The sequence below is a fragment of the Ptychodera flava genome, chromosome 15 (genome assembly GCF_041260155.1).
Source record: "Ptychodera flava strain L36383 chromosome 15, AS_Pfla_20210202, whole genome shotgun sequence".
Taxonomy (NCBI): Eukaryota; Metazoa; Hemichordata; class Enteropneusta; family Ptychoderidae; genus Ptychodera; species Ptychodera flava.
In genome coordinates this window covers 31,591,075-31,605,111 of record NC_091942.1, presented here as the reverse complement: position 1 = coordinate 31,605,111, position 14,037 = coordinate 31,591,075, and the positions used below count along the sequence as shown (strand labels likewise).

Below are 14,037 nucleotides of genomic sequence, written 5' to 3'. Positions count from 1 at the left end.
GCACAAACGAGATGGAAACAGTTACAAATTTGTTGGCACGAGTGTGCAGTTTTTCTTTAATTTAAAATAAACACACGAAAATAAAAGTGCGAAAGTGAAGTTCACTAATTGAATGGAGGTCAAACCCCCTCCCCCCCTAAACGAATAAATTTCGCTTTTTGAACTTCTGCGACAATCTGAGACGGTCCCTTAGTTAAGTTTATTTTCATAGCCACACAGATTAACCCATAGCTGCTTCCGTTTCACGACGTGTTTCCTATGCAGACAATCTGAATGTGCAGTCAGATTTGGCAGAAAAGAGCAACCAGTAGGTGTTTATAATAATACAGTGGTATATTTTCATAAAAATGTTCATGTACTCATAGACCTTCCATGGCCTAGTAGCGGAGCCTCCCCTACTAGGCCATGGAGAATGAATAATCGCCCAAGAAAGCGCCACCAAACATGTCGAGGACAACATCATCCAAAAGACAAAGGTTTTAAACAATAAGTGTATGAGGGCGCATTCAATGCGCCAATATGTCCGACGTCGGCGAAGACGATGTCGATCTCGATGAAGAAGTGAAGAATTTCATCGACTCAGAGATAGGAGACAATCTCAAGTTACTCCCGAAAGTTAACGAGCTTCTAAGCCAGCTTGCAGAGCGGAAAAGGGATCTTGAGGATCAAGTAAGCACAACATCTTACCAAAGTCTATCGGTGATAACAAGGACACGTTGATTTAACCATGGAGGTACCATGATTTAACATTCAGTAAACATATGCAGGCAGTACCATAAGCTTAGCTGTTGTGATCCTTTATTGGGAAGTCATTCATCGGTAACTATAGGAAAGAGGCTAGTATGGTGCTACAAAGACAAGGTAGTCTTTCCATATGTTCTGCTAAAATGTATTTTGACATTTACATTTAGTTTCCATTTCGATGGGATTGGGAACAGGGCCATCTGAAGAATGTATTGACCAGCACTATCTCCATTTAGCGGCAGTCGTCAATCCCTGGGTCTCGCATCAGTGGTTGTTGACATTGACTGTTTGCTTGATTTTAATCCTTTGTTCTCCTTTGATAGTTGTGTACATTATTCACTTTCGTGGTTGTTCGGTCGTGCCCGAGAAATAAGTGAAGGCATGGATGTAAATGGTGAAAAGTAGGTGACGCACTGGCAACTGTCATTGAAATATAGTTGAGCTAAAAGATAAGGTAGTAGCAGTGATGTAACCCACAATTTTTCCAGTTTTGTTGTGCCACTAGTGGAACAGGGCATCAGGTCCAGTTTAGCCATGGAGGTAGTAGGAGGTGTAGCCAAGTGTACAAAGTGATGAAAACAGTACACAATTAATTTCAGGCATCATAAAACATCATATACTTTGCCTCAGCATGTGTATATCAGAGCATGGAGGTCCATGATCCATGCAAACCACAGGCTACATCACTGCTGCTGGAGAAGAAATTTTAAAGATTGTCCATAGTCCAAGGGTCAGTCAATAATTATGACACCAACAGTGTTTGTACCTATTTAGGTGTGTTGTCAGTGAACTTGTATAGTTATTCATTAGTAATGCTGCAGGCTTGGTGCACAAAGCTGTGTTTTTAATAGGGTGCTACCCAGGACATATTAAGGAAGTCAGATACCAAGATACGAAGCTAGGATGTGACTGCCTTGATTTCAACTGTTATTGAGATAGATCCTATTTTATGTCCCTTTTTGCAGCTGTCGGTTGCTAGCTCTGAAGTGCCACAAAGAATACATGGTGCACTGCATGATGCAGAATCTGCCTTGGAACAAATGCAGGCTCTGTCAGCCAGTGAGAAGCAGACAAGAAATGACATCACCGAGCACCTGACCCAAGCTCAGCCAATCATAGATGGACTTGCCGAATTGACCAATCAGGTCAAAGAACTGGAGAAATGCATGAGTTACTTGAACTGGGTGGAGCAAGTCGAACAGCTCAGGTGAAATGGTCAAATCATAAGTTTACGATTGGTCAGAATATTACAACTTTGACCATGGCATGAATTTCAATCCCTTATTGGAAAAACTCAACAATTCCTAAATGTGATTGGACATTGAACCACATCTTTCAGTATGATTTCAGCCTAAATTTTATCGAAAAACGCTAACAAAACAGCCACCATTGTAACACGGCAATAAATCAGGACAAACTCTATCCCACAAGTGATCTTTATTACATCAAACATTCCAAAATTTGCAGTTAACAGGCTCACATGACATTGTTTACATGGCTGCAGAACAAGAATTCATTGTTCCTTTGGAGTCAGAGAGGTGGTCTATCTGTAGCCTTTTCCTTTTATTCATTTCCACCATTTACAAAATGAAATACAAGCACTTGATGATACAGGTGATAGCCAATATGAAAGTATTTTGGTCTGCCGTCATTCTTTGTGCTAACTTGTCAATGGTTGCAGCGTGCTTAGTAAATTTCAGAACACCATACATATCTCATGCATAACACAAATATTGACAAAATGTGGTACACATTCAACAGCTTATATTTCATGCCTCTTGTCTGCAGAATGTTTCAAAAATTTATTACATATATGTGTAATTTTTACAATAGCACTTTTCCCTGTCTCCAACAGATCAAGCATACCATTGAAAATGTCAATCAAACTATTTATGTTGAAGTTGGTGTCTTCCAGTACATCTATCCCCTCTTGATGAAAACCATGTTCTTTTGTATTGTTTGTGTTATTATCTTACTAGTGCATACAAATTGTTCAAACCATGCATGTACGGTCAAAATCTATCTATGGGAGGATGTTGGTGTTTTAATGACGTTGATGTGGCATATCGTCTCCTTTCTCTTTTCTCTCGTTCTTGTCTCCCAATAGTTCAGACATTCAGGGGTCCTTGCTGGTCAATTCAACACCATTCCAATTGTTCCACAGCTCCGAGATCCAACAGTCCCTAGTAGCCAGTGCAATGCCCAGTGCCGTGGTCCACTTTGCCAGCATGGCTGAACTCAGTGATTTGATACAGGGATCTTCATGTCACCACCTCATAGACTTTGTGAATTCAACCGTTCTCTTCTGGTATAAGATTCTCAATGAGAAATTATCAAGGTTAGTCTTGCCAAACACTTTTGCTTTCTGAATTGTCAGTAATGCATATTTCTTTGATTAATGTCTATATGAAATCTTGGAATATTGTATGAATTAGTAGTAGTTGTATGTAAATATATTGTAGAAGGGTATTTCATACGTTTTAACTGCCATCTTGAAAGCAAAGGCAATGCAAAGTGATGTCAAAGTAAAATGCAAGATTCTGATGAAATTACTCTCATAATAATGATAATGTAACCAATATGGTACACACAATCATATTTATAGTAAAGGCATTTACCACTGCAAAATATCAAGCCACCATTGAATGACTGAAATTTATAGTCGTAAACTTGATAAAGTTTCGTTGTTGGGATTTTCAACATACAATGTCAGTATCAGACAAAATGATTGTTAGTTTTTAGTGGAATCACAGTTAGGGGGATGTTGTTGCAAACTTGAAAAATTTTGGGTGATTTGTTGCAAACTTAAATTTTGGGTGATTTGTTGCAAACTTGAAAAATTTTGGGTGATTTGTTGCAAACTTGAAAAATTTTGGGTGATTTTCTTTTCATCATGATGCTGTCTCTTATTTTCCAATGCTACATATTTGAAGGAAGACAGTTGTAGCCACTTTACAAACATTTGTGCCCCCTAACAGTATACCATTATGTTCACATATTTCATCTTTACAATGACAGTGAGTTTGATGAAGTTGTCAAAGCCCTAGGTTGGCCATTCATCACGGCAGTCAAGCCTTCAACTCCATCAGCAAACCAAGGTGAACTCAAACAGAAGATGGAAACACTGTTTAGTCAACTTCTTAAGTTACAACTTCCGTATCCACACATTCTACGGCATGGAGAAACAACATGCAATAATCTCTTTTTGAAAATCAAAATATAGGCATGAAGAAATTTTTCAAAAAGTTAAGTCTTGTTTTGATAATTTTAAAAGTCATTGACGACAAAACTGAGGAAAGAAGTAAGAAATGCAAGATTTTTTAGAGACAATACGCTAATAAATCTTAAATTGTGATTAAGTTTACAGGGATGTTTGATATGTAAAGATTTTTAGTTTTCTCATGTGACAAATTTTAAAGCTATTTCTGATGCATTTTAGACAATAACACATTTAGTACACAGATATGTGAATAGTTTCATCCATGCACTACAAAACTTTAACAGAGATAAACCTCCTTGATGAAGACAATGGTTTCTAAATAGGTTTTCAAATCCAAGAACATTTAATATATCAGTTTATGACAAACTGAAAGTCAGGAACCGTTTTCTGTAAAAAAAAAAAAGACAATCATCTGACCTCCCTGACTCCAGGCATTAGCAAGGGTAGGGTGACGGAGATGGCAGATCGATTCAATGTCGATACGTAGTTTAATCCTTAATCAGACACTGTTCAGGGACAATCTAAGCAGTGATGATAAGTCAGCATTAGAATACTCAGCATTGCCAGGGTGCAGACCAATACTGCTACCTCTACAGCTACTCATCAAACCTCTAAAGAAAAGATTTAAATATCACTTTTATGGCAAGAAACAAACAAATAACATCAGCAAGGTGAGATATCACATGACTTCTACTTTGTCTTTACAGCTGATATTCAAAGTACCGATGTTAATACAAATATGCTTTTCCATAAACTACATCTTCAGCTTCAGTCGTGAAAATAATACAGGATTGTACATTTAGTTAATGCAGTATTTTGAGAGCCACCTTATGTACAAGGAGAAAATGAAAACAAGTTAGCGAAAATTGTATCTGTAACATAGTGCATATTCCTCATAAAGAAGGCACTGTCTCGCATTTACTGGTAGTTGTGTATTAATATTTCTTACACAGATCTCACTTCCGTATCACTTCATACACATACCTCATCTCTGCTCGTTGAAAAATATCCATTTTGATTTCTACATTACAGATACAAGAATGTCTGTCCAACAGTCTTTTACTGTGCCTTTTTAGTCCCCACGGACACCGTCCGGGGGGACTTATAGGTTTGGTCATGTCCGTGCGTGTGTGCGTGCGTGCGTGCGTCCGTCCGTGCGTGCGTCCGTCCGTTCACGCAGATATCTCAGAGATGCCTGGAGCGATTTCATTCAAACTTGGTACAAGGATTAATTCATATGTCATACAGATGCACGTTGATTTGTTTTGTGATACGATCCAATATGGCTGCCAGGCGGCCATTTTATTACGATTTTTTCATGTACAGAGCCATAACTTAGGCATGTTTCAACTGATTTTATTCAAAGTTGGTACAAGGACATTGACCAATGTCATAGATATGCACGTCAATTTTTTTTGTGATACGATCCAATATGGCCGCCATGCGGCCATTTTGTTACGATTTTTTCATATACAGCCATAACTCAGGCATGTTTCAACAGATTTTATTCAAAGTTGGTACAAGGACATTGACCTATGTCATAGCTATGCACATCAATTTGTTTTGTGATACGATCCAATATGGCCGCTGTGCGGCCATTTTGTTACGATTTTTTCATGTACAGAGCCATAACTCAGGCGTAACTCAACCGATTTTATTCAAACTTGGTACAAGGACATTGACCTATATCATGCACATGCACATTGATTTGTTTTGTGATATGATCCAATATGGCCGCCGTGTGACCATTTTATTACGATTTTTTTCATGTCCAGAACCATAACTCAGACATGTATCAAGCGAATTTATTCAAAGTTGGTACAGGGAGATTGACCAATGTCATACATATGCACATTAATTTGTTTTGTGATACGATCCAATATGGCTGCTGTGCGGCCATTTTGTTATGATTTTTTCATGTACAAACCATAACTCAGGCATATCTCAACGAGTTTTAATCAAATTTGCTACAAGGACATTGACCTATGTCATACATATGCACATTTATTTGTTTTGTGATACGATCCAATATGGCCACCGTGTGGCCATTTTATTATGATTTTTTCATGTCCTGAACTACAACTCAGACATGTATCAAGCGAATTCATTCAAAAGTATTTTTATCACAGACCTAATGAAGAGGACTCTATCCTCTCTGAGGACCTGTAATCAAAGTACCCATTAACAAGTGGGGACTGTGTCATCAACGATGACTTGTTCTATCATGTCAAAGACAAATGTTATTATGTGTGTAAAATTATGATCTGTCATTTACTCATGACTGGAGGACCTATTAACTGGAGTATCTTTTGGTTTCCTTTACAAAGTTTGAACATTTGAAAACAAATCTTTCTTTTATTTGTTTGTCGTTGTTTACAGCCTGAATGGTATTTTACACAAGTGTTGAATTGGATCAGAGATCACTGTGACTTTCTGGATCAAGTCGTTCAACCAATTCTAAACAAAGCAGGGCTAACAAACTTAGACGCAAGGGTAAGTAGCCGAACGAAAATTTCAATTAAGTTGCAAACATGAGGCAAAAGTTTAAACTTACACTAGACTGCAATATATACTGAAACACGTGAGCATTTTCAGTTCATTTCTGTATCAGGAAAGTATACATTAGCTTATCATTCCAAAGATCTATCAAAAGTTGTGAAACTATTACTTTCAGCCTGTTTAATGTACTTTCCCTCCCCTCTTTATTGCAGGTTGAATTCACCCGAGGATTGATGTTGATCGTCACCGCTAAACTCTCCCACGATATTCCTGAACTGTTGTACGATGAACACCTTCTGTCTCACACCATCGATGAAGCGTTGCTGTTTGACCGTGAAGTTCGCACCAATTTTGGCTATCCAGCTGGCCAGCCAGGCTGCCTCTTTGTTCTCACCAACAATGATTGTTTTGAGAAATGGGTTAATGTAGAAAAGAAATGTAAGTAACAACAACTTCACTTTTACTAGCGATATAAAGTTAAAAGGCACAGTGTTTGAACTGTAAAGATTTGATTACAGTGTGTAATCTTCCAGTTCAAGTTCGTTGAAAGTGTGCATTATTTTCCAGTGCATACGAGGCTAAAAATATTTTCAAAAAGTTATATTCAACCTCATATCCACAATAGTATGAATATTATCACTTAGTTTTGAAATATTAAAATTGCCAACTTGGATATTTTATTTATTTTCTGGAAAAATAGACGGTGAATTGTCAACATCTTTTTTTCACAAAATTATGCTATTATATCTTGTAATAGGATGGTAGGATTTCAATTGTTGCTATCCATAGACAGACAATGAATTGCACTCAACTTCAAAATAGATCACAAAAAAGCAAGCAAAGTCCACAACAACCTGCCTAAATGAATCCATGTCTTCCATTACAGTATTTCAACATGGTCCACAAAAGAAAATGAAATCCTTTCAAATCTTCTTCACATTCGAGCAACTCAAGTCACTTACAGTGAATTTCTACCTGTAGACAATTATGTATCAAATATTTATAGGGTATTATAATCTATATTCATCAAGTACTTACAGCAAATGTTCTTGGTTTTGCTTCTCATCTATAGTTGCAACTGAAAAGATAGAGAGTTTGATGTCATCACAGAATGCCTGGACATCACAATACAAAGACATCAGTGATGTGGATGAACTCAAAGTACCGGAGTGTGGTGAAAATTTTATGACTTTACTGATTGTTATCACTGGTAGGCTAATCATCATTGATCACTCTGTAAATAATTTCATTCATTTTTGTGTGAGGTAACAGTTTTCTCAGAATTCAAACTTTAGTATCATTATGCCAGTGCGTCTGTGTCAGTCTTAATAATTGTACCTGACCACTTTTTGAGGACGTAAAATCACAACCTAGTACACTAATCGTTTGTTTTTTGCACATGCTGAAGTATGCATGGGAAAAGTCCATTTGAAGTTTAATGCCAACAATTTTCATCTTCATATCGATGTACAAAAGTTGACATTTATTTCCCAAATTACATCCTGACAACTGTTCTGGTCAGTCAAGATATTTTTAAGGAGATGTTTATTTTTACGCCAATCCCAAATTATTCATGTTGCAAAGTCAGACTATTATTGAGAAAAGAACTGCTATATTGATTACAAAGATATGTGTAAACAACATTTGTACCCCATTACAACTGGCTGGCTTTCATATATTTGTAAACCAGTTTTACTTATATGCCTCATAGAAGACAATACAGCTTTAAAATCAATGATAAATCCACTTTCTCACAATGCAGACTTTCAATGATACAAAAATTACATTTTTTCAGATCGGTACAAGAATCTGCCATACCCAACACACAGACTGCAATTTCTTGACCTCCAGCTTTATTTGCTGGATGACTTCAGGATTCGATTGCTTCAAGTGAAGAAAGAAGAAGCCAAGACACCACTTGGTCCAAAATACAGTGCAATATTGAACGTCCTCAATTATGTCATAGAAGTACTCCAAGAATGGTCAGATCAAGTGGTGAGTATAGAGCGCCACCAGACATACAAATAATAAATTACTTTTGTTTATTTTAACAAACATTGATGAAGCATGTCCACTGGGGACTCTTAGGCAATATGATGAGTGTTCTCAGTAGACAGGTGTTTGTAACACACAGTCAGTGTTTGTCTAAAAATATGTGCATAAAACACTGGTCTTTGGATTGAAAGGTTTGATGACTTATAGCTCTGCTTTATCTGCTGTAAACATTTTAATTTATCTTTGTCAGAAATGAAGATTTTTTGTAATTAATTTTAAGCAAAAAAATTGTTGTTAGGTTCCCTTTGATGTATCAATGATATCACAAACACGAGCATAGATGTTATGCATAGTTTCTAAATGATATGCTTAAACATGTGCTGTGAAACTGAATGATTAAACTTGTACACATTGTCAATCTTTCCTCAAGGGAACTTTCAAATCTTACAAAATCAAGAAGAAAAATCATGGGTGACTGTACAAATTTTTGTACCTGAGAAACAAATTGCTGAAAATGTATCAATATTTGAAATTCAACGTTGCTGCTAATCTGTATGTTAACTCTGTGAGGAAAAGGAAATTTTTGATATCGTCAAAAACAAGACAGGAATTATGCAGAACCAGCCATCTGAGTGTGACTAGTGTGTGAAATGTAGCTGACAAGTAAAATTTGTTTTCTCGTTTTGTCAGTTTTTCCTGCAGCTTCAATACTTCAAGGCAGAACACCAGTCCATGGAGAGTTTCAACACCGCCATGGAGCAAAGCTATACTTCATCTACGGATCAAAGTGCTATCACTGCCATACTGGAAGATTCTAAACTAGACAACATGGAGGGCACTGTGTTTGACGAGACTGTCAAGCTTTACAAGAGATTACGTGATGAAATGGTGGTCCAGATTGCACTGTCTGTAGTTGAAGATATCAAAGTGTATAGTCGGCAATACAGACAAGAAAAGTAATGTGCCATCATTTTTTTTCTCTCAATAGTATATATTTTTGAAGACTGCAAAGCCCAGTGTGTACAGTGGTCACCTGCTGTGCTTCTGCAAAACATTGAAAGGAAATAGTCTGGGTTATAAACGTTTTCTCTCACTCACCTGTGCCCTTTCTTTAAAAACAAAGGAAGTCTCAAGTTGTAGTACAGAGGGCACTGTACATAAAAAAGATACATAATGATGATCATTTAATAATCATGACTGAAATGTTTAAGTGACATAGCACATTCAAGGAATTTTGTTTAACTTCTCCACAAAATGAGTTTTCTGCTTACTTGATGCAAATGCAACTTTAATTCAAAGGAAAGTAAAATATATTATCATACTGATGCTCAGCTAACTTGATGTAATAAGACTGCATTATACAGAATACTTTGCTGTTTTTCTTCACAGGTGGTTTTCATTGCCTTCACATAAAGACTTCATAGTTCTAGGTCTCTCTGCGTCTGCCTGTGAAATGTTTCAAGTTCTCAAAGACAGACTGCACCTGGTGAAACAACAAGTTTGTCAGTCTCTCTTCAACACTGTCTGGCAGAAAGTGGCAGAGTCTCTCAATATGTTTATCTATGAAGAGGTAAGTATGATATCCAATTGTGAGACATACAGACAGACAGAAAAATATAGTATAAAGTTCCAAAATGCATACAGAGCCAGACACATGCAGCAGAGGAATGTTTTAACATAGACAAATGGACAAGAAATGTGCCATGACTGACCGGGTCAAAGTTTTCTTGTTTTCTTTCAAATTCATTAAATAGAAAGTCATTTGTAAAGTCTGTATCAATTACTTGTACTTGAAAACAAATTTATTTCTCCTTCAAATGAAAACAAGACAGTATGCATGCACCATTTCATATCATATTTTATGTTAGGGGATATAAAGAAGTTTTTAATAATATAATAATTCAAACAAAGTTGAATGTGCTGCTATTATAATTTAGTTACAAGTAGTTAGAAGTTTCTGCCATGCTAAGCAACCATTTTATCAAAAACAATATACAGGTTATGCCGATAGTATGGAGATTATCCTTTTTCTTGGTGAAAGTCTGTGGCACTTTATCATTTTTCACCATTTTTGTGTTTCCTAGGTGATTTTAGGCAACAGATTCAATGAAGGCGGGGCAGCACAACTGCAGTATGACATGACAAGAAATTTGTTTCCAATGTTTGGAGAGTTCACACAGAGACCTGACAACCACTTCAAAGAGTGAGCAAATATTTGTTTGTATTTATTTTTTCAGTGTGAGAATATGTTACATATTGAAAGGTTGTAAAACACTGGATACTTGATAACCTTTGAAGAAATACTATGCATTTTAGGTTGTAGTGGCAAGATTCACCTCACTAGTGTAACGCTAGTGTAACCATCACTGTTGAGAGCATAGGGACAATACGATACTTTGATGGATTGTCATCTAGCTCTGACATCTGTGTTGATATGGTACCCTAGGTGAAATCTTGGAAATGCTTCACAGTCAGTTCATATTTGTAGATCAGAGTTCTCCACTATATCCAAACAATTCTCAAGTAGAATTATTGCAATCAGTTTGTAATCTTCAATCCATGCCATGGAAATTCATTGCGCATCCACAGTAATTAACTCACAGGGCTCTCCAGAGGGCGCCCTTTAAAAATTTGACTTGCTGGGCTTTCTTTGTTCATTTTCACCAGTGTATGTTTTCTGTCTTCTTCATTCACAGTGTGAAGGAGGCGTGTATCTTACTCAACCTAAATCTCGGCTCAGCCATCTTACTGAGGGATATCCTATTCCACGCATTACATGAAGATACTTCTGACGATAGCCCCACTATACCAAAACCCAGAGCTGCCTTGAATGACGTCGGAGTGTACAGACTAACCCCAGGTGCTGCAGAGAGAATCATCAACTTGAGAACTGATTGGCCAAAGACATGACAGGTGTAAGAGCTGCTATTATGCAAATTAGCCAACAGGGAAGATAGACATACAGATTTTCTGCTGAAAAAACTTCCCAGTGTAATCAGACTGCTCTACTCTGCTGCTGAAACGTCTTCCATAAAAATCAAAGATTTTTTTGAATTTACAAATTTCAAGTGACATTATAAAAAAATATTTATAAAAGTAACTGATTATTATGACCTATGTTGTGTATATTATGATGTATCAATTCAGTGAATTGCATTTCTAATGATCAGATTCTTGTTTAAAGTTTTAATTTTGTAGTTATCTTGCTTTGACTGAACAAGGAGCGCTTAGAATTAGATGATCTGTGAAAAGAATAATTACACATCTCAATCAAATCCAAATCTGTTGCACAGATATGGCTAATGTAGCATTGAACCATATATTGTTTTCTCAGAGATAATCTTTTTCTAATGTGTATAAAGAAAGAAAAGTTTCTTGTTTGAACTGTTGACTTGTATGGTACTATGCAAATGTTTCTTATCCTGATTTCAACTCTTTGTACCTGCTGAACTTTTTGTGTTGGAGACATTGGTGTCATATTATTTCAAGACACCGGACATGTATCATTTTAGAAACTTTTATTTATATTGCCCTGTTATGTTGTGAGAGCAACAGGCCCTGTTTTATTATCTCCAGATTCTGAAATACTTTCTGGTTATCCAAGGCAAGAGATTGGTGGAAATTTTCAATTTTTTTTTATTTCTTTGTACTTCAATAGATGCAAGAAGTACTTTGCCAAATTTGGAACTCAATCAGATACCTAGTAATTAGCAATTCTCAATCTTGGCTGTTTTAAAAGTAATTTCCCCAAACTAGTGAAGTTCCCTTTTTGGGGGAATTTATCAAATTCTCAACAGTTAGTCAGATAAAATATTGAAAGTTCCCTTTCCGAAGAGTAGATCAACCTCTAACATTCTCCACTATAGTCTGCTTGCAACCAATATTTCAAAAACTAATACTGTTGCATAAGAAAGTTGTATGTCACACAAACATGTACCAGTCACTGTGACTGTTACCCTGTGAAATTGTTTTTTGAGCTAGTCTGTGATCCTGATAAATGCGCAGTTTTAGTCTTTTTTATAGTTAGCAAATCACAACTTCTGCTAAATACAGTATGTATTGTCAGTCAAAATATGAGTCGTCAACATGTTGGATATCCTACTGAAAACTTCAACAGTCCAGGCACAGGTGCTCTGTCCTGTCAACCAACAGTGACACAGCGCCCTCACATGACTGAATATTCAAGCCTGTGACTCTGATTTCATCTCTAGAAAACTCAAATTATGAACGACATTTATCCGATTCAGATCAATGTAGATGAATTTGGAATAAACGGTGAGGTGTTCATGTGTGTGATAAATTGTGGAACTCAAAGTCCCAGATCCGAAGTGTTGATCACATGCAAAGTACACTTTTATGTCAAACCCAACTTTGAAATTGAAAAGTTACAATGCTGTAGGTGCATCTGTTATCAAACCTCTGTCAAATACTTCCACTAATGAAAGGATTTATTTACTGTAAAGAGAACATATTTCTTGGTCTGGTAGTACCAGTTCAAAAGGAGAAATCAGAGAAATGAAATATAATGCATCAATCTGTTCTTCTCCACAAGTAATGTCGGCTCAGCAAGGGAGCACAGACACGTCATCAGTGTATGTTGTCAGTCAGTGCTGCCTTGCCAGCAGTTTATTTTTCTAAATCTCAAATCCTGTGAAAGCCAGGGCAGAGGTCATATTATTTAAAAGACCTTGCTCATTATTTTTACCCATTTGGGTGAGCAGCATTTGTCAAATTAAAATTCTGCCATACATTAAAAATCATAGTTTCTTGGTCCGACAATCATTTTTGTATGGGAAGATCTGGTGAAAGTTTCCATGTATGTTTGTACATGCAAAGTTTAAGGCAAAAAAAAAAGATTGTTTCTGGTCACTGCACGTGTCATTTCAGAACCTGCATGTCATAGCTTTTTTTGGGGGGGGTTTACATACTCATCAGTACAGCTATCCTTCATATTCCTGTTTGAATGTACAAAAATGCTAAAAAGAAAACAAGTATTATGCAGCCAGTGATAAAGTATAATAACTGTTGCATCAAAAGAAAAACAAAGGAAAACAGCATTGCCACATTACTTTTGCTGAATGTCAAGGACCAGAAACAATTTTTTAGAGATTATTACAAAGGACAAAATTTAAAATTAGATGGGCAGGAACTACTGCCAAATGTACAGTGCTATCCTTTGGTTGATATTTAGATTGGCTCAGTGCAGTATCATATTTGCATTGGTGAAAACTAAAAACATTCAGTGAAGAAAAGTGGAAAAATAGTTGTCATATGACCCAGGGATTTAAAAAGTTTGGGTCATGTACAAAGTGAGTTAAACCAAGAATTTTCCATCTAAAGGGAATCAATGGATACATTGCCTGTAAAATCATTACTTCAAGAGATGTTTCACTTATTTACTTTTATTTGAGGAATGCATATTTATGGAACTTCTAAAAGTGAGGCTGAATATTAGTGAAAGAACCATCGCATATCCAAGCTAAAACTATACAACACCTGCACACATGTCACTTCATGCACCCATGTGATCTGGTTCCATTCTGATACATGTTTCTTTCCATGCTAGCAAATTTGAGCAT

General features: G+C 36.5%; 2 protein-coding genes across 3 annotated transcripts in view; one reads left to right on the top strand and one right to left on the bottom strand.

Moving 5' to 3' along the window:
* The window catches only part of LOC139151902 (probable endonuclease 4), a 577,101-nt gene that overhangs the window by 498,100 nt on the left and 64,964 nt on the right, over positions 1 to 14,037 (bottom strand). The window lies entirely within an intron of this gene.
* LOC139151878 (RAD50-interacting protein 1-like) lies at positions 495 to 13,218 on the top strand. Of its 2 annotated transcripts, none has more exons than XM_070724909.1 (13): positions 495 to 669; positions 1,710 to 1,951; positions 2,909 to 3,082; positions 3,763 to 3,900; positions 4,479 to 4,635; positions 6,344 to 6,457; positions 6,676 to 6,901; positions 7,536 to 7,673; positions 8,259 to 8,458; positions 9,149 to 9,414; positions 9,848 to 10,028; positions 10,543 to 10,661; positions 11,155 to 13,218. In XM_070724909.1, exons 1-13 carry the CDS (start codon positions 520 to 522, stop codon positions 11,366 to 11,368), a joined length of 2,319 nt encoding a protein of 772 aa, XP_070581010.1. In that variant the 5' UTR covers positions 495 to 519; the 3' UTR covers positions 11,369 to 13,218. The 2 variants fall into 2 exon arrangements, with proteins under 2 accessions (XP_070581010.1, XP_070581009.1); XM_070724908.1 differs by having other exon boundaries at positions 2,852 to 3,082.